At 63.8% G+C, this 20396-nt stretch overlaps 1 protein-coding gene across 1 annotated transcript; it reads left to right on the top strand.

The window, feature by feature from the left end:
• Nucleotides 1-1681: 1681 nt before the first annotated feature.
• KBTBD11 (kelch repeat and BTB domain containing 11) lies at nucleotides 1682-17902 on the top strand. The gene is made up of 2 exons (XM_081085075.1): nucleotides 1682-1714; nucleotides 11855-17902. The coding sequence occupies exon 2, from the start codon at nucleotides 12586-12588 to the stop codon at nucleotides 14566-14568; it is 1983 nt and encodes a 660-aa protein (XP_080941201.1). The 5' UTR covers nucleotides 1682-1714; nucleotides 11855-12585; the 3' UTR covers nucleotides 14569-17902.
• The last annotated feature ends 2494 nt before the right edge of the window (nucleotides 17903-20396 follow it).

The raw sequence follows: 20396 nt of genomic DNA, 5'->3' as shown, positions 1-20396 counted from the left end.
TCTCCGCTGATGGTGTCGGGGCGCCGCGCACTTTAACGAGGAAACCCCTACAGTCTGATAGCAGGCGGGGTCCCCACACGCCTGACTGCCTACATCAGGGCTCCTCAAACTTTTTAAACAGGGGCCAGTTCACTGTCCCTCAGACCGCTGGAGGGCCGGACAATAGTTTAAAAAAAAAACTATGAACAAATTCCTGTGCACACTGCACATATCTTATTTTGAAGTAAAAAAACAAAACGGGAACAAATACAATATTTGTATTTGCATGTGGCCCACGGGCCGTAGTTTGAGGGCCCCTGGCCTACATGGTTGGTGCAGGGGTTTAAGTTCACTCGCCGAGTTTTTTCACTCTGAGCATAAACGGTGACTGAGAACCTAGTGTGCCAAGCACAGCAAGCCCAGTGGGAAGAAAAGGTAAGTGTGCCCGCCCCCGGCGCCGGGAGCATGCAGAACCTTCCAGAAGACAGGCCAGGGGGCCAGCACCGAGGAGGGGACAGCCAGTGTCCTGGGGCTCCCCTGCAGAGGCAGGCCAGGGGGCCAGAGGGCGCGGAGGCTGCGGGTCCCCCCCAAGATGCTCTTCAAAAACATGGGGGCTGGGAGGCGGAGGCCTGGCTGGGAAATGACTTTATTTTATTGATTTATTTTTGATTACATTTTTATTGATTTCAGAGAGGAAGGGAGGAGGGATAGAAACATCAGATGAGAGAGAACAGTTCATCAGCTGCCTCCTGCAGGCTCCTGCTGGGGAGGGAGGCTGCCCCCTGGCATGTGGGCCCCCTCCCCCCGGAGCGGAACCTGCACCCTGGCATGTGGGCCCCCTCCCCCCGGAACGGAACCTGCCCCCTGGCATGTGGGCCCCCTCCCCCCGGAGCGGAACCTGCCCCCTGGCATGTGGGCCCCCTCCCCCCCGGAGCGGAACCTGCACCCTGGCATGTGGGCCCCCTCCCCCCCGGAGCGGAACCTGCACCCTGGCATGTGGGACCCCCTCCCCCCGGAGCGGAACCTGCACCCTGGCATGTGCCCTGACCAGAGATCGAACCGAAACCCTGGCAGGGCCCTAGGCAATGGGCTTTGAACCACTGAGTTTGTCAACAACACCCCATCCCTACCAGTTTACAAAACGAGATACACACGGAATCCCCTTATTTCGGGGTGTCCTAGGGGAGGTGGGTGGACTGAGAGAGGCCGCGGCAAGGCCTCCGTTTCTCCGCGGGGGGCGAGGGGGTTCACAGGCACCATCCCCGGGGAGGGTCCTGGGCGCCCAGTGCACAGGGGACGCGCCTCCCGTGCGCGCTCCTGCCCGGAGCCCCTTCCCGCGGGAGCTCGGCGCCCAGGGAGCCTCCGAGAGCGCCCCCCCCCCCTCTCGCCCGGCCCCGGCCCCCCTCCTCCCCCGCCCGCGCCGGCGCGCTCCACGCGGAGCCGCCCCCGCCCCCCACTCCCGCGCAGCCCGCGCTCCTCCCGGCGGCCGGGCCTCGCTGTGGCGGTGAGTGCGGGGCGCTGGGCCGCCTCCGGGAGCGGGAGCGGGAGCGGGCGGAGCGGGCGGTGCGGGCGGTGCGGGCGGCGGGCGCGGAGTGCGGGCGCTCCGGGGCGCGGAGTGCGGGCACTCGCACAGGTGCCGGGAGGAGCCCCGCGCACGCGCACCGCGCACCGGGGACCCCGGGCCGCGTCCCGAGCTCGGTGAGCGCCGGGCAGAGGGCGAGGCGCCGGCGGCGAGGTAGGGTGGCCGGTGGGGACGGGAGGAGGCCTCGGCCGGACGCCCGGGACGCGCGCGACGGGGGAGCCGGGGCGGGAGGAGGGGGCGGCGGCGGTGGGGGCGCTGATGGGGGTGCTGATGGGGGCTAGGGCCGCCCAGGACGCGGAGGCGGGGGTGGCAGCCTGGCGTGGGGGGCGGTGAGGGTGGACGGACCTCGGTCCTGGACGCCCGCGTGGATAGGGGCCCACCCGCGGGGACCCCCCCCCCCACACTCAGTGCGCTCCCGCGGGAAGCGGAGCCGCCGGCCTCAGGCGCCGAAGGGGGGGCTCGGAGGACACGGCGGGTCCCGCCACCGACTCGCGTCCCCACGCGCGGCCGTCTGACCGGCTCGGAGGACCCGCCCGCGCCCGCTGCGCGCCCCTGGGAGGCGGCCGGGCGCGCAGCCACGGTCTTGGCTGGCGGGTCGGGGCTGAGCCGCTCGCTCCCAGCTGCCCAGGCGGCCGGCGGGGACCCCAGGACGCGGGGAGGGGGGACCTCCGGGCCTGGGCCCTGGGGCGGGAGGAACGAGCTGGAGTTGGGGGAAGCCGCGCTCCGCGCCCGCGGGCACCTGGGTGGCTCTGGCCCCCGGAACCGCCGGTCCCGCTCCTCCTGCACTACCCCCCCCCCCCCCCCCCCCGGTTCTGGGCTCCCGAAAACCGCACGCTTTGTTTCGCGGAGCCTTTGCCCCCCTGACCGCGCGGCCCGTGGCGGTGCCCGGGCGCCTGTGCACGTGCCCGGCGTCAGGATGGGACGGGGTGGGAGGGGGCCGAGAAGTCGCCTCACTGACCCGGAGCCCGTGGGGCGCTCATCCCGCAGCGGCCCAGGCCGGCACCTCTCACCCCGCCCTGTGCTCCCCAGGTGACCCCCTTCCCCAGGCCTCGCCCCGCCCCCGTCCCCGTCCCCGCCCCAGTGCTGGGCACCGGCCTCCGGAGCGGGCCTGGGCGGCTCCTGGGACCTTCATTAGGGAGGGTTTTAAACGGGCTCTGGCCGGTTGCTGGGGGTTAGAGCCGAGCCCAGATGTGGCCAAGGCTGTGGGTTTGAGCCCAGGTTTGGGCACTTTTACAAGAATCAACCAATGAATGAATGAATGAATGCGGGAATAAGTGGAACCACACATCCCTCCCTCCATCCCTCCCTCCCCCCTCCACCTCCCTCCCTTCCTCCTCCTCCCTCCCCCTCCCTCCCTCCATCCCTCCTTCCTCCCCCTCCCTCCCTCCTCCCCCTCCCTCCCTCCTCCCTCCCTCCCTCCTCCCCCTCTCTAAAATCAATTTTTAAAAGTTCACCACCTCTTAGGTCCCTACACAGCCGCCTTCCCTGTGCGCCTCTCCCTGGGTCTGTTCTGAGGGAAAATGACAAACAGAGGTGATAGGGGCCTTATTTCTTCAACCCACTCCAGGCAGGTGGCCCTCAGATCGTCAACTCCTGCCCCCCCCCCCCCCCCAGCAGCAGCCACCAGCTGGTGATCCGGGTGTTTAGGAAGCGGGACGGGGCCAGGCGCCTCGTCTCCCAGCTGAGGTCTCCTGGCTAGAGCACCAGTCTCCACGAGCTGAGCCCGGAAGCCCTCGGACTTGCACCAGGGCCAGCCCAGGTCTGCCCATCATGGCCCTTGGCATTCGCTGGGAACCAGGCAAAGACTCCAATGAGACAGGAGGCCTTTGAGCTTCCCCTGTGCCTGCAGGCAGCCCTGGGAGGCGCAGGAGGAGGCTGTGCAGGGATGTGCTGGCCCATGGAGGGCGGGCCTGGCTGCAGGGGAACCAGAGCGAGAGGCTGTCCGTCCTGGAGTGAGCGAGAGGTGGTCCTGGGGTGACTGTGCTTGTTCTGGTTCTGGTCACACGGTGGGAGTCCTGCCCCCACGCACAGCGCCCTGCTGTGACGGGGAGCAGGCGAGGGCCTGGGTGCGAGGGGAGCAGGTGAGGGCCTGTGTGCGAGGGGAGCAGGTCAGGGCCTGGGTGTGGGACCACCTGTCTGAGCGTCCCCACGGCTGCTGGTCTGGCCCCCTCGTTTCATGTAAGCAGCAGCCTCGTCAACAGGAAAGCGGGGGCCTGTTTTGAGCTCCAAGTGCACTTTTGGTGCCTTTGTCCCTCCACCTACCCGGGGAGGCTGCCCGCGGCGAACGCCTCCTCCGGCTGGTGTGAGCTGTTTGCTGAATGCCAGCAGCATCCGTTGCTCGGTGACGCTCGCTGTGTGGGAAGCTGGAGGCACGCAGGCAGCTGGAGGCTGCCCAGCCCACGGCCCCTGAGGCTCGGGGGCCGGGACGCCTGGCTGTGGCCTGAGCGGGTTTCGGACCAGGAACCGGCCCTGTCCTGGCGACGCGGGGTGGCCGACAGCTGCCCTTCTCTGGAGCCCGTCGTGGCCTTGAGTTAGGTTTTCCCAGTGACATGACTGCAGTTACGCTAACATCATACTCTCGGTGCCCAGCCCACGTCTGCACAATCATTAACAGTGAGCGTTCGGAATAAGATCGAAACTTCGAGGAGCTTAACCATTTGCAACGCCCCGGCTCCTGCCAAAGGGGGCGCCTGGGACACGGAAGCCCCTCTCTGTCTGCGGGTTACACATGAATCTCCTGTCACAAATATTTATTGAATGCCCACCATGGCCAGGCACAGGTCCGTGTGCTGGGGGTACAGTGGCCAGTAAAACGGACCCAGTGCCCACGCCTTGCAGCTGAGATTCTAATAAGGCGAGGGGCCTTAACAGGGAATCAAGTTAATTCACGTGCAATGAGCTGAGACAAGGCCTGTGAAAGCCCCGGGCAGAGGGATCTGGAGCTGAGGTCTGCGGATGAGGAGGATGAGAAGGAAGAGCAGTGCAAAGGCCCTGTGGTGAGGGCCGGGTGCACAGGAGCGCTGAGGGGCCGCCAGGCAGCACCCCTGGCCGTGATTCTTCTTCCTGATTAGCTGTGGTGTTTCCTGTGTGAAGGTCAGTGGAGCTTTATGCTGTAGGGCTTGATGGAGGATGTGGGACGTGGATTAATTTCACAGAACTGAGATCGCCTGAGTCCTAAAGGGACAGCATCACCCAGGATGGGGTACATACAATGTTTCAATGCCGTTGTTACTATCCTTTATAATAAAGAGGTAATATGCAAATTAACCCTCACACCCTCACAAGATGGCTGCTTACAACCAGACTAGCAAGGGGGTAGGGGTTAGTGAGGGACGACCAAACGGCTGAACAAGCAGGCTGCGTGGGGCGACTAGGCTGCCAGGGGAGGGAGGAGTTGGGGGTGACCAGGCCAGCAGGGGGGGCAGTTGGGGGCGATTAGGCTGGTAGGGGGGAAGTGAGGGGTGACTAGGCCTGCAGGGGGAGCAGTTGGGAGCAACCAGGCTGGCAGGGGGGGCAGTTAGGGGTGACTAGGCAGGCAGGTGAGCGATTAGGAGCCAGTGGTCCAGGATTGTGAGAGGGATGTCCGATTGGGCCTAAACTGGCAGTCGGACATCCCCCGAGGGGTCCCGGATTGGAGAGGGTGCAGGCTGGGCTGAGGGGAACCCCCCTCATGAATTTCGTGCACCAGGCCTCTAGTTTTATCATAAGGTCTTAGAGTCATGGGGGACGGCTGAGTGTGTGGTTCCCGGATCTGCCACCTTTGTCCACGCCACGTCATCGCTGCTTTTACCACTGCCGACGTCTCCGTGTGGGCTCTGCCTCAGTCTGGTCCCCTCGATCAGGTCCTCGTACGTAGTCAGAGTGGCATTTACGGACACAAGTCCTGTCATGGCGGCTGCTGCGGCTCCCCGTTGTCATGGGAGACGGCCCACAGTCCTGAAGGTGGTGGCCAGAGCTGCTTTCTGGTGAGCAGTTGTTCCACAGTGCGCCCGCCCCAGCCTGCGGGCCTGCGTCCCCCAAACCCCTGTGTGGAAGCCGATCCCCAGTGCACTGGAGTTAGGAGGTGCAGACACACAGCAGCCCCGCTCCCTGTCCTTCTGGTCACCCCCTTTCGTCCCCTTCCCGAGAACACCAGCGAGCGCGGGTAACAGGCTGACATGGGCAGTCTCAGCCGACCACGGCTTCTGCCGGCTCCTGGGCTTTGAAGAAACCGTGGAAGTTGATGGGCCTTAGACTCCTCTTTGCTCTTCTGCTTCTGGAATTGTGATGGTGAGGGCAGTGGGAAGGGCTGGGTTCTGGCCCCTGTCTTCATTAATTAGCCGGTGACCTTGGGTGGTCGCTCCCCTCTCGGGCCCCAGCTCCCCGTTTTGGGAAGGGGAGGCTTGAACTGGGTCTCTCCGCAGCCTCTAACACGACCCCGCTGTGAGGGGGGCGCCGGGGCCCGCTCAGCCCGAGACTGTGGGCCTCAGATGCAGCGGTCCGAGGTCAGCATTTTCCCCTTCAAACCCCAGCCTACATCAGGCTCAGGGGGTAGCAAAGCCTGAGTTTTAAAACCGACACCTTTCTTTTCCAGGATTCTCTACCTAGAAGCCCAGGATGATGAGAGTATGCCTTGCTTTTACCACGTTCTCCTGCCAAGCACTGCGCTCTGTGGGGCCTGACCATTTCATTTTATACATAAACACCCGTGCACACGCATGCAAATGTACACACACGCACAAACATGAACACATACGCAGAAATGTGTCTCTATATGTGTTCTGATTCTAAATGTCATACATTATAGACAATGAGGAGACCAAAAATTATGAGTCAGTCATAATCTCACTGTCAACACACCTTTTATTTTGATTATTTATTTTACATAATTTTTATTGATTTCGGAGAGGAAAGGAGAGGGTGAGAGAAACATCCATGATGAGAGAGAAACATTGATTGGCTGCTTCCTGCATGCCCCACACTGGGGGTCGAACCCACAGCTGGGCATGTGCCCTGACCGGAATTGAACCGTGACCTCCTGGTTCACAGGTCTACGCTCCACCACTGGGCCACACCGGCCGGGCTCAACATGCCTTTTACCTTTCGGCGTTTCCCCAGTGCTTCCCCGTTTCCCGCGGGTGTGCGCGTACACCCTCTCCGCACTCTCCACTGCAGCAGCGCTGCTCTCTGTGCCGCCCGCGTCCTCCGCCGCGTGGGTAGGCCTTCCCCACACCGAGGGCCACGGTGCGGGTGCGGGTGCGGGGCCGGCGGCCTGCTGACCGGTGCTCTGGGAGGTCCGAGTGTGAACACCTGGACGAGCTGGGTTGACAGGTGACCAGATGCACAGCGGAGGTTCGGGGTCCCCCCACCGCTCCCCATCACACGCTTTTGATCTCGGGCTGGCAGGTGCAGCCTGAGAAAGTGGCCGTTGCGTGCTGTGCGCCGTGGCCCAGGCGGTCCTCGTGCCCATGGAAGCCTCTCTGGCATCAAACCCCTTTGCAGGGGGTCCTGGCTGTGATGGGCGGGGTGCCCCCAGGGACCCTCCCCGGATGGGCAGGCCGACTGCCAGAGCGCATCCCCGCAGGGCCGCTGGCCTTGTCCCCTTAGGGACCTGCCGGGAATGGGAGCCGGGTGGTAGGGACACGCCGTGAGCAGCTGTCCCAAGGCGAGGCTGGGCCGAGGGCTAGGGGTCCAGGCCTGGCCCTGGGGCTGCAGGCCGCTCAGAGTCCTGCCTCTTCCTGGGACCAGCCGTCCTGCTCCGTGTCCTCTCAGACACCCACGTCACAGCCTCCCCAGGGTTTTGTTTTATTATTCATTTAATAAAAATAGTTTTATTGATTTCACAGAGGATGGGAGAGACAGAAACATTAATGATGAGAGAATCACTGACCTGCACGTCTCCTACTGGGGTGGGAGCCAGCCACCCGGCACGTGCCCTGACTGTGACCTGAGCTGGCTGAGTGTGGAATCGAACCGTGACCTCCTGGTGGAGAGGCTGACGTTCAACCCCTGACGACGTGCTGTGGGCTCTGCCAGAGGCGGGTGTTGCTTTCAGAATAGCCACCTTCCTGGGGTGGGATGAGTTCTCCGTCAGGCCTGTGCCGCAGCATTAACTGCAGACCCACGTTTAAGGGGAAACGCCACACGGATCCCTGTGGTGCCACCTTCACCTACAGACCAGGCTAGTCAGATGCTGGGCGACTTTGCAGAGACAGCAAATTGCAACCCATCGTCCCCTGCACGATGTCAGGGTGGAGGCAGGACCCTTTAGTTCAGCGGTTCTCAACCTGCGGGTCGCGACCCCTTTGGGGGTCGGTCAAACGGCCCTTTCACAGGGGTCGCCTAAAACCATCGGAAAACACATACATAATTACATATTGTTTTTGTGATTAATCACTATGCCTTAATTATGTTCAATTTGTAACAATGAAATTGGGGGCCCCCACAACATGAGGACCTGTGTTAAAGGGTCGCGGCATTAGGAAGGTTGAGAACACTGCTCTAATGCCACACCCCATCAGCCTCCTGAGTCCCCGCAGCCTGGCAGGGCCGGGCGGCCTCGAGGGACTGACTGGGTGGCCAGCCTTTTCCTGCTGCCCTGGGAGGCAGGCAGGGGCAGGGCACAGGTGCGGCCGGAGACGGGCATGGACACCATGAAGGTCCCGGCTGGTGTTGCCTCATGGGTTAAGCACTGTCCCAGGCACCACAAGTACTGGTCCGGCCTGGCCGGTGTGGCTCAGTGGATGGAGTGTCGGCCTTCGGACCGAAGGGTTCTGGGTTCAATTCCGGTTGAGGGCACATACCTGGGTGACAGGCTCCTCCCCGGCCCTGGCCCTGGCTCTGGTTGGGGCGGGCTCATGCAGGAGGCAACCAATCGATGTGTTTCTCTCATGTTGGTATTTCTCTGTCTTTCCCTCTCTCCCACTCTCTCTAAAAATCAATGGAAAAATATCCTTGGGTGAGGATTTAAAAAAAAAAAAAAAAGGAAAGTATACTGGTTTGATTCCAGGTCAGGGCACATGCCTGGGTGTGGGCCTGATCCCCAGTGAGGGGTGTGCAGGAGGCCACTGATAGATGACTCTCACATTGATGTTTCCCTTTCACATCAATGTCTCTCTCTCTCTCTCTCCCCTCCCTTCCTCTCTATAAAAACATAAAAACATATTAAAACAAAACACAACTGTGAGGGTGTGGCCTGAGCGTCACTGAGAAGGAATTCCTTAGAAGGACGCCTGCTGAGAGGTTGGCCTAAGCTTTCTACGTCCACTGACAAATACTTTCTTAAAGTAAGCTGATCATTGGGATGGAAGATTCTTTTTAGCAACGTGTGATATGATAGTGAAGCATAGTTCATTTTAAATGAGCGAGTGTCCTCATTAAATACACAATAATGTCCACGTTAGGGACACATCCACAAGCTTATTTTCTAAGTTTCATATAAACAGTGGAACAATGGGGAAAAAACTAAAAAATGTTCTGTTTAGGTATGTATACGGTCGAGAAGAAATTGATAATCTTCAGGGGAAATGCTTGTACATTAGATGGAACTCAGACCTGTTCCCACTAAAATATGTCCTGAGGACAATGGAGAAGGAACCTATTATGACCCCCCCCCCTCCCGCCAGCACAGCCCTATCCCTGGCTGCTCCTTCTGTCACCAGCGGTGGTGACAGACCCGGGGGGGGGTGGGGGGCTGCTCTGGGAGGTACCATCCCTCCCACAGGACCCCTCACCAGTGGGCGTTATTTTTTAAAATGTTTTTATTGATTTCAGCGAGAGGGAGAGGGAGAGAGACATCAGTGATCGGCTGCCTCCTGCTCGCCCCCCACTGGGGACCGAGCCCACAGCCCGGGCATGTGCCCTGACTGGGAATGGAACCATGACCCCCTGGTTCATGGGCCGATGCTCAAGCCATACCACCTGGCCCTGATGGGGGCCACTTCATGTCATGGGGACAGCTCCCCACCCTGTGCCGTGGGACCTGGAGCAAGCACACCCGGGCGGGAAGTCCCTTTGGAAACCCCGACTCGGCCGAGGGGCTCCGGCGCACATCACAGAGGGAAGGGCTGGGAGGTGCCCCGTGGGCTGACTCTCCCCGACGGTTCTAAGGGGAAATGGCATACTGGGGCCTCCGGTGGCAGGAGTGGGGCTGGGGGAAATGGAGCTGCCTCTGGAGTTTCTTCAGCACCATTTGGAAAGGGCCCGGCTTTGCCATGTGGGGCCACGTGTCCTGGGACTGGGACGTCTGCTCTAGCTAGTGTTTAAGTGGGTCGTGTTGTACGGCTCGAGAATGAATCTATAAATGTCCACAGGCCCCTGGCAGGAAACAGGCTCCTCGCCCCTGCGTTAAAGCGTGCCCACTCCCTGCCTTAACGCTTAGTCGGTGGAGACGGGAAGACCCCCGGGCTGCCTGGGACCCTATTCCAGGCCAAAGTGTAAAGAAAAAAGCACCGTTGGCTGAGGTCAAGGTCTTCTGTTTTGCACAGAAATGTTCAGAGGATGAGCCAAGTGAGAGCCGGCCTCTGGTTTTATTAAGGTTCATGTGAATTTGGGGTGAGACAGGCCAGTGGGCTTCCATGTTGACCCGCCCAGTCCCCCGCATGACTCAGCGAGGCCCTGGGACCATGCCAGGAGCTGCGCCAGGCCCGGCCGGTCCCCTGTGTCATCACCCGGTCCCTGCGGCCGGCGTCCTCCCCCTTCAGGTGCACAGGCCGCCGAGAAGCAGGGGCGCGGCGATAGCATCCTGGCAGCCACACAGCTGAGCAAACAGCGGCCTGTCCTGTGAGCTCAGCGTCCCAGGACCCGGGCGGGCAGGGCTCCGGTTACGCTCAGCATTTCTCACGGCTCCCCGCGACCTCGGCCGGTGCCTCCCACCTCGCAACTAGGCCAACGAGTTATTGTTGAAGACGTCTGGGCCTCAGAGAGAGAGAGAGGGGGGGGGCATTGAATGCCGCCTTTCCAGCTTGGAGACACTTATTTCCAAGAATTATCACAGAGTGTGTTAGTAACAGGAGCAGGAAGAGCAGGACAAGCAGACAGACACACACACAGGCGCGCACATACACGCACACATATGCACATACAAACACACACACGTGTGTGCGCTCAGCCCTGGGCACTCAGGCCAGGCCGGTGTGAAGAACGCCGAGAGAACCAGGAGGTGCTGGGGAAGGGGCTACGTGTGCTGCCCTCTCACGTGAGAGGCGCAGGCATCTGGGGAGACCCCGAGCCGGAGCCAGTGGGGCTGCCTCCTGCCTTTCTCCTCCTCGGGAAGCTAGGGCATCCTGGGTTCCAGGCCGCTGCGCCCCCTTCCTGGCGAAGGAGCCCCAGGAAGGCTGTGGCGCCTGGGGAAAGGTCTTTGCTGGGATTATTTTGTAATTCGCCTGCAGGGTCTCCCAGGGCCTGCCAGGCCCTCTGGGTGTGGGGGTTGACTATTCATTTGATGTGGGTTGGCTTCCTTTTGCTGCCTGGGGGCTTTGGGGAGAGTAGCTTCCCTGAGGTTCCCAGACACACAATTCCAAGAGGGAGCCCTGCAGGGCTCTGAGGGGCCTGGGCTCTGCGGGGAGGTGCCCTGCCCTGCGCCACATCTGCTGGGGCTGCGTGGGAGGCAAGGGACTGGGGGAGACTGCAGGATAGTGCCGCCCGGGAGCACATGGAACAAGGCGCCCTGGCCAGTGTTGGTCAGTGGTTAGAGCGTCCTCACCCCCCCCCCCCCCCCCCACACACACACAGAAGGGTCCAGGGTTTGATTCTGGTCAAGGGCATGTACCTGGGTTGCAGGCTCCTCCCTAGCCTGGGCCCTGGTTGGGGCCCATGCAGGAGGCAACCAGTCGATGTTTCTCTCACATCGATATTTCTCTCTCTTTCCCTCTCTCCCACTCTCCCTAGAAATCAATGGGAAAATAGCCTCAGGTGAGGATGAACCAGAAAGTAAAGCAACTGAGGAAGGTCAGCTGTGCCTTCCCGAGGTGCGGGCTTTACCCGGAGTCCATTCACCGGGTGAACACGAGAGACGGGACCGCTCAGCGCTGTCCCCCAAATGCTGCCATGTCACACGTGGAGCCCATTTCCTGCACGGAGCTCCCCTTCGCAGGCCCCCGCATCAGTGTGTGTGTGTGGGGGGAGGGGGGCGGGGGGGGCGAGGGCATTTTAAATCCCTGTTATTCTGTAGGCGGTCAGCACGTCCGGCAGGAAGAAGTCAGGGTCCCTCCCACGGACTGGGCGGCTGGACCTGAGCGGTGATGCGGGAAGTGTGGCGACCCCGTCCACACAAACACCCCAGACGGCAGGCTCACGCTTCCTCTCCCCCCACAGGAGCCCGGAGGATGCTGTGGAGGAGAGGGAAACACCTGCCCCCCAGAGGAAGCCGCAGGCCAGGCCCCAGGGCGGCTGAGTGACCTGCGCCTGATCCTGTTTTTCCAGCGCGCACCTGGCGAGTGAGGGATGGGCTGGCCGCCGGGGGACCGGCAGATCGGGCCCGTCACCAGAGCTGCTGACACCGGACACAAGGCCACGCTGCCCGGCTGACGTGTGACCCCGAATGACAAATGGCAGCCCCTGAAAGAGGAAGCTCCCAGGGGCCTCTATACAAGAGACGGAGTTAAGGCTGAGTTCGGAGGTGGACACCCCCTCTCAGACCCTTGGTTCCTCGGGCTGCGAGGTGATGGAGTGTAAAGCAAGGACGCTGGACACAGGAGGGGGCGCGCCCGGGTTGGTCCCGTGCACCTGACAGCCCAGGAGCGCAGAGAGGGGGCCCCGGAGGCGCAGGGCCGGCCCAGGACTGCCCCGGCACTAACTGAGGCCTCAACACCCCGCTGGAGGCTGAGGTCACCTTAGCAGGCGCATCTAGGGCGGGCGCGCCCTCTTTGAAGGAGAGAAGGGTGGGGAGGGGTTGAGGAGAACCTCCTGGGATCAACAAGCAGTGGAAGCAGGAGTCACATCTGAGCGCGCGCCAGGAGAGCCCACCAAGGCCCGAAGCCCCCGGGGAACCCTCGCCCTTGAACCACCCAAGGTCATGGTGGGCTCCTAAGGGGAGGGGCGCTGCCATGGAGAACCCGGTGGCCCCCCGTGTCCTCTACCCCGGGGATGACCCGGGCCAAGGGCCGGATCCCAGGGGCACCTTGGCGCCGGGAGCGCGCCGCCAGGCAGGGGGAGGCGGCAGCGCGCCCGAGGCTCCGGGAGAGGGCAGCCTGCAGCCGCCGGACGCGTCCTGGGGGGAGGGCGCCTCGTCCCCGTCCCGGTCCCCGTCCCCGGCGCAGTCACCCTGCAGCCTGGGCGCCTCCCTGTGCTTCAGCTCCGGGGACGAGTCCCCGCCGCAGTCCCGCGCTTCCGCCGCCGAGGGCGCAGCGGCCTCCCCGCCCCCGTGCCGCAGCGGCCAGCGGGTGGTGGAGAGGCAGTGGGAGGTCGGCAGCGCCGCGTCGCCGGAGGAGCCCTCGTCCCTGGAGGAGCCCGCATCCCCGGAGGAGACCGCGTCCCCGGAGGAGCCCGCATCCCCGGAGGAGCCCGGGGACACCGCGCCTCTGCCCCCCGGCGTCGGGCCCGCGCACGGGGAGCCGGACCTGGTCATCGAGGTGTCGGGCCGCCGGCTGCGGGCGCACAAGGCGGTACTGGCGGCGCGCAGCGACTACTTCCGCGCGCGCGCGTCGCGGGACGTGCTGCGGGTGACGGGCGTGGGCTGGGCGGCGCTGCGGCTGCTGCTGGCCTACGCGTACAGCGGGCGCATGGCGGGCGTGCGGCCCGACAACGTGGCCGAGGTGGTGGCGGGGGCGCGCCGCCTGCAGCTGCCCTGCGCCGCGCAGCGCGCCACCGAGGCCGTGGCGCCGCAGCTGAGCCTCGCCAACTGCCTGGAGGTGCTGAGCGCGGCCAAGCGGCAGCGGCTGACGGAGCTGCGCGACGCCGCCTACGGCTTCATGAGCGACCACTACCTGGACGTGCTGCGCGAGCCCGCCGTGTTCGGGCGCCTGTCGGGCGCCGAGCGAGACCTGCTGCTGCGCCGCCGCCTGGGCGCCGGCCGGGCCCGCCTGCTGGCCGCCGCGCTGGGGCCGGCCGGGGAGCGCGCGGGCAGCCGTCCGCAGAGCCCGTCGGGGGACGCGGAGGGCCGCGGGGACGCCGCCATCTACTGCTGGCACGAGGCGGCCGGCGAGTGGCGGGAGCTGACGCGGCTGCCCGAGGGCGCGCCGGCGCGGGGCTGCGGCCTGTGCGTGCTCTACAACTACCTCTTCGTGGCCGGCGGCGTGGCGCCCGCGGGCCCCGACGGCCGCGCGCGGCCCTCGGACCAGGTCTTCTGCTACAACCCGGCCACCGACCGCTGGAGCACCGTGCGGCCGCTGCGCCAGGCGCGCTCGCAGCTGCAGCTGCTGGCCCTGGACGGCCACCTGTACGCCGTGGGCGGCGAGTGCCTGCTGAGCGTGGAGCGCTACGACCCGCGCGCCGACCGCTGGGCCGCCGTGGCCCCGCTGCCCCGCGGCGCCTTCGCTGTGGCGCACGAGGCCGCCATCTGCAACGGCGAGATCTACGTGTCCGGGGGCTCGCTCTTCTACCGCCTGCTCAAGTACGACCCGCGGCGCGACGAGTGGCAGGAGTGCCCGGGCAGCAGCGGCCGCGAGCGCTCGGCCGACATGGTGGCGCTGGGAGGCTGCATCTACCGCTTCGACCTGTGCGGGGCCCGCGGGGAGGCGCCCGCGGCCGGGCAGCCTCAGGCCGGCGGGGCGCGCGTGCTGCGCTACCACTGCGTGGCCAAGCAGTGGAGCTGCCGCGCCGCGCACCTGCGGCTCCCGGGCGCGCCGTCGGGGTGGGGCCAGCAGCCCTTCCGCTGCGCGGCGCTGGGCGGCAGCATCTACTGCGTGAGCCGCGCGGGCACCTGGCGCTTCGTGCCTCCGCGGGATGGCGAGCCCGGCGGGGACGTGGCCGCGGAGGACAGCGTGGAGGCCGAGGCGCTGAGCGGCCCCCTGGACGTGCGGGGCGCGCTCTTCCCCTTCGTGCTCAACCTGCCGGAGAAGCTGGACAGAGGCGAGGAGGGCGCTGCGTAGGATGGGCCGGGTCCCCTGGGAGTCTCCTGCCTCACCCCCTGGGCAGGGAAGGCCTCCTGGGCCCAGGTTCCCAGGAGGAGTGGAGGAAGGAGAGAGAGAGTCGCGGGTAGGGCGCTGCCACCGGGTTATTGAAGGCTTTGGAGTTGGGAGCTGGCGGCTCGGCCTCCAGGACTCCCTCGCTGCAGCTTTAAGGCGGGCCTCCCCACTGCGCATTCCCTTTCCCTTCGCTTTGCTTAGCTTTGCCCTTGGCCTCAGGTGTAGGTTGTGCTCACGCAGGTAACCTCCCAGAGAGACAGCGTCCCAGGGGGATGATCAAAAGGGGTTCCTCAGGGGTCCCGCGTGCATAGGACGCAGACTGGGGTCCCAGGGGCACCTTGGCTTTCGAAATGAGCAGCCGCGGGGAGTTGGCAGGTCAGGTAGGCCCAGGTGAACTCTATCTGCGAGAGGAGCCACAGCTGTTGGGCTGGAGGGTTAAGGTGGTCACTGCTGAGTGAAGCTTTTTAAAAAATATATATATTTCTGTATTGATTTCAGAGAGGAAGGGAGAATGAGAGAGAGATAGAAACATCACTGAGAGAATCATTGATCGGCTGCCCCCTGCACGCCCCCTACTGGGGATCGAGTCAGCAACCCTGGCATGTGCCCTTGGTCGAATCAAACCTAGGACCCATCAGTCCACAGGCTGACGCTCTATCCACTGAGCCAAACAGGCCAGGGCATGAGTAAAGCTCTTAAGCCCTTTCTCACCCACTAACTAAGTCAGAGGGGTTCCTGCCGCCACTGCTCCCGTTTTGGTGGAGCCTTTGGTGAGGGCTACGATCTCTCTCTCTCTCTCTCTCTCTAAAATATTTTTATAGATTTCAGAGAAGAAGGGAGAGGGAGAGAGAGAGAAACATCAGCAGTGAGAGAATCATTGATGGGCTGCCTCCTGCATGCACCCCCCACTCCCCACTGGGGATGGAGCCCACAACCCAGGCATGTGCCCCGACCCGGGGAATCGAACTCTGACCTCCTGGTTCGTAGGCGGACGCTCAGCCCCTGAGCCACGTCTGTGTTTCATGATGGACTCAAAGGAAGACTTGTTCCCCGAGGAAGGTGAGGCCCATGGCTGCTGCCCGACGGGTGCTGAGGGCGAGCACGCGCCCCTGGGACCCGGCCGGGGTGCTCAGCGTGGATTCCGGGATTCCGGGGAGGGGGCGGCTTTTTGAGAACATCGCCCTCAGAACACGTGGCAGAGTGACAGGCAGCCTGTGGACCTGAGGGGCCAGCACCGGCAAGTGCACGGCAGGTCTGCAGGTGGACGCTCATCTTCCCAGTTGTTCACGTGCCACTCACTGCTCCGCAGAGCGCGAGGACTGACAGGCAGTCGGCTCTCGCTCCTTGGTCACATGACGCCGGACTTTTCAGAGACGGACAGACAGGGCTTCCTGTCGGCTGGACTTGGAGGATGAAATACTTGCTCCGATGACCTCGTGCCCAGGTATTGCTTACCTGTTAGCCCCGTGGAGGGAGCCAGGTGGCAGCCTGTGTGGCAGTCGGGGGCAGTGGGAAGGGGCTGGGCTCTGTAAGCTCTGGTTATGAGAGTTACCAGTTGATATGTTTGGACATGACCAGCTTGATCGAATCTGGAGCTTGTGCCAGAGGGAGGGGGTGACTGACAAGCTCCGTGAGAGCGGAGGGGACGGTGCTGGCTCGTGCACCGAGGAGGGACACGGGTCGTGCTGCCGGGCTGCGCTGGCCTTTACCACAGGAGACGGGAATCCCAGGGCAAGGAGCTCACGGCGAGGGAAGACCCTGTGTTCTTCTACACGCGCCCCTTTCGCAGCGTGGCATCCCTCTCTGATCTGAGAGCCTCATGGCGTATACGAGCGTTTCTCTGTGACCGGGGACAGGCTGATGTGTCCAGTCCTTAAACAGCGACCACATGGCTACCGCTGGGCCGTTCCTTGGGAATCCTTCCTAGGATGTTGACGGTTTCAGAGCCGAATGCCAAGCTGGGCTTCCAGAGAGATGGTCCCCGGAGGGCCGGGCGTCAGGGTGGGCGGCCGCACAGTGACGCCCAGGAGCCTCGCTCGGTTTAGATGAGGCGTAGCCTGCGCTGGGCGAGGCGCCCCTTTCTGTGGTCTTGGGGCCCGGGCGTCTGTCGGTGGAACACAGGACACGCAGAGGGCCCGTGGAAGGACGCAGGCTACTGTGTCACATTCCTAACCAGAGCGTCTCAAAACAGACCTGAGAGGCCCCGCAGGCCGCGGGGACCAGCTTGTTTTGCTTTGGGGGCAGTTCTGGGGGTGAAGCCGCAGGTTTGCACCAATGAGGCAGGAAAGCGCCAGCCGGGCGTGTTGCTGGAGATGCGGGGGGTGGGGGGGTGGCCCCTGAGCACTGTCGGACCAGGAAGGCTGTGTCCCATGCGACGTGATGTTCGTAGCCCGGCTCCAACCCGTGTGGACAAGCAGGGACTGTGCTGTCAGCCAAGGTTCACGTGGCACCCCAGGGCCCGGCCAGAAGCGTCTTCGTTTTCTTTCTGTTTTCGCCCCTGGACTTGGGACGGGCCCAGCTCTGTGCTTGGAACTTGGCGATTTCTCTCGCGCCCCCTGCCCGTTAGAGAACGGAGCCGTGGGACTCCCTGGCTGCTCCGTGAACACCTGCACTCGCTTCGCTACACACACCCAGGACGCGGCTCCTCGGCTCCGTTTCTGTTCACCCCGATGTGCTCAGTGAGGCTGGCCCCGGGGTCCCCGACCTCCTGCGAGAGGCTGGGAGGGAGCGTCCTGGGGCGTCTGCCTGGGGGGTCGCCCCCCCACCCCCCCGACCTAATCCTGTGGTAACCCCTGCGTGGCTGAATGTAAACGAACGTGTTACTTTGTGTCTGTCTTGTTTCAGTCCCTTCCTCGCTTACAAAATGCTTTATTTTGGGTTAAAAAATGAATGTTCTTATCGCCCCTCCCCCTATGTTGCTGTTCAGGAGGAGCTGGTGGGAGCTCAGGGGGCGGGGGGCAGGGCGTGGCTGCCTCTGACTGTGTGGGTGGCCGGGCTCCGGCTGCGCCAGCCCCAGCGCCCCGCTGGCCACCAGGCACCTCCCGGGGCTTCGGGACGTGCTGCGAAGGGACCGGACGCGGAAGGCTTGGCGCGCTCACGTGGGCTGGAGTGTCCCACGCGGCCGGCTCCACGCGGCCTGCAGTGTCGCGGCTTCTCAGACGAACCCCCCGTGAGGGCACGCGGGGCGCGGACGCTGTGCCTGCAGCGAATGTATTTATCATCGCTTTGTCGTTCCACCCTCGCCCACGCCGTGGCACCTGTGTCCGTTTCTGCGAGATGAATAAATGGTTGGAAAATGCCAGGGCTCCTGAGGTCTGTGTGGGGCGCAGCCGGGTGAGGTGTCTCCTGGAGACCACACCTGGGCAGCCCCGCCTGCAGGGGCTGGAGCCCCGTCTGTGAGGGGGGACTTTGCTGACCCCGAGGGTCCTTCCAGTCACAACGGCGAAGTCAGGGGCCTCTGCATGCCCAAGAGGTGTGATCCAGGCCCCTGCCCGCTCCCTCCTGCCCTGGTCCCCTTGGCCTGGGGTGGTGCCCATCCTAGCGCGCCACCCAGCACCCCTGCGTGCCCGCACGCAGCCTCCCTAACAGTGAAAGGTGGGAGTCACCATTTGTAGACGCAAACATTTCCTTTCACAGTTGGCACGTGACATGAGCAGGGGTCCCAGTGTTGCTATTGTGCTGTGAGGGTTCTTTAAACTGTCCTTTTCCTCTTAAAATCTTTATTCATGGGGAGATGTTGCTAAGAGAATATTCTTCTTTAAATATGCTTTTGAATTAATTTTTAGAGAAAGAGGGAGAGGGAGAGCGATGGAAACATCAGTGATGAGAGGAACATCGACCGGCTGCCTGCTGCACGCCCCACGCTGGGATCGAGCCTGCAGCCCGGGCCTGTATCCTGATGGGAATCGAACCCTGACCTCCTGCTCCCAGGCTGGCTGGGAGGACAAGTTTATCTTCATAAAGAAGAGTGCGCTGTGCGCGGTTCCTCAGAGCCATCGGCCAGGCAGTTTGGGGACCACCCTTTGAGCCCCGTGTGCCCCGGGTGCGCTGAGGCCGGTGGGGGGCTCGGCGGGAGTGAGTTCTCCCCACAACCTGCCCCGCGCCCGGCGGCTCCCTGAGTCCCTCCAGGTGTGAGCGGCCCAGAGTCCTGTGCGTCCCCACAGGGGGACCTTGTTCCATCGGGACCCGGGAGAGGGCGAGACCCCCCCCCCAGGGCCCCGAAACCTCTCAGTGGTGACCCTGGCGCACCCAATCCTCAAAGCGCCCGAGTGCCTGCCGGGTGCCAGGTTCTCTCCTAGGTGCCGGGGGCGGGCGGAGGGGGGGGGCGCTGACCCCGTCCACCTCGGGCAGCCTCTGCCAGATGGAGAGGAAACCCCACCGTCACTACCGACGGTGACTGCTCTCCTTCCTGATCTGGCCCAGGGCCCCATCCCCCCCTGAGGTAGGGGCTCACTATCTACTCCTGAGGTAGGGGCGCCCCGTGCACCCCTGAGGTTGGGGTTCACTGTCCCCCCCTGAGGTCGGGGCCCCCCATCCACTTGTGGCAGGAGATCTTCACAAGCAGAGGCGCCGAGGCGATGCCCCGCGTCAGCCAGAATCGGGAGGTGGGTCCCTCGTGGGGTCGGTGGGCAAGGCTGCAGGACCCAGCGGCCGGTCCCTCGTGGGGTCAGTGGGCAAGGCCTGCAGGACCAGGCGGCCGGTGCCTCGGTTTCCCCGCCTGCAGAGGTGGAGGCCCCGCTCTGACTCGGGCCGTCACGGGCAGGGCCGCTCACTGACCGGAAATGGAGGCCAGACTCTCGCAAAATCTCTGGGTTTCCCCCGTGACTCACAGCTGCGAGCCTGAAGGGGCGACGCTTGAAAAGCAGTTCACGAGGGGCCCTCTGCTGTCGGGGGCCGGGGGCCGGGAGCGTGGCCATCTGCCCCTGTCTGTGCGGCCAGGGCTGGGGTCTGGCTGCTGTGGTCACTTGGTCACTCAACAACCACCTCTGTCCTCTCAGCGCCAGCGCCTCTGTTCACATGGAGCCATGTGCCACCACCGGGTGCCCGTGGGCAGGACGCAGGGCAGGGGCTGTCCTGGCCCCCGAAGGCCTTCTCGGAGCTGCCACTGGGCCTTGCAGCTGCAGGCCAGTCCCACCCCAGGTCCCCTGCCGGCCTCCCTGCCCCCGAAGGCCTTCTCGGAGCTGCCGCGGGCCTGCTGGTGAGATGCCACCCAACCTGCTTCTCTGTGCACATTGGGCGCGACTGCAGTGCTCTCGGAAAAGGCTGCCCGGCCCAGCGGGACCCCCCCAAACCTGAGCAGGACACAGCGGAACACCCCAAACCTGAGCAGGGACACAGTGGATCCCCCAAACCTGATCAGGACACAGCGGGATACCCCAAACCTGAGCAGGGACACAGCGGAACACCCCAAACCTGAGCAGGGACACAGCGGGACCCCCCAAACCTGAGCAGGGACACAGTGGGACCCCCCAAACCTGAGCAGGACACAGCGGGACCCCCCCAAACCTGAGCAGGGACACAGCAGACACCCCAAACCTGAGCAGGGACACAGAGGGACCCCCCAAACCTGAGCAGGGACACAGCGGGACCCCCCAAACCTGATCAGGACACAGCGGGACCCCCCAAACCTGAGCAGGGACACAGCGGGACACCCCAAACCTGAGCAGGGACACAGAGGGACCCCCCAAACCTGAGCAGGGACACAGTGGGACCCCCCAAACCTGAGCAGGACACAGCAGGACACCCCAAACCTGAGCAGGACACAGCGGGACCCCCCAAACCTGATCAGGACA

The sequence above is a fragment of the Myotis nattereri genome (genome assembly GCF_964212035.1).
Source record: "Myotis nattereri genome assembly, chromosome: 2".
Lineage (NCBI taxonomy): Eukaryota > Metazoa > Chordata > Mammalia > Chiroptera > Vespertilionidae > Myotis > Myotis nattereri.
Note: the sequence above shows the minus strand (reverse complement) of the source record. Positions and strands in the feature narration are given on the sequence as shown.

Excerpts from the sequence above, each read along its gene's own strand:
- KBTBD11 (XM_081085075.1), top strand. The coding sequence starts at position 12,586 with ATGGAGAACCCGGTGGCCCCCCGTGTCCTCTACCCCGGGGATGACCCG.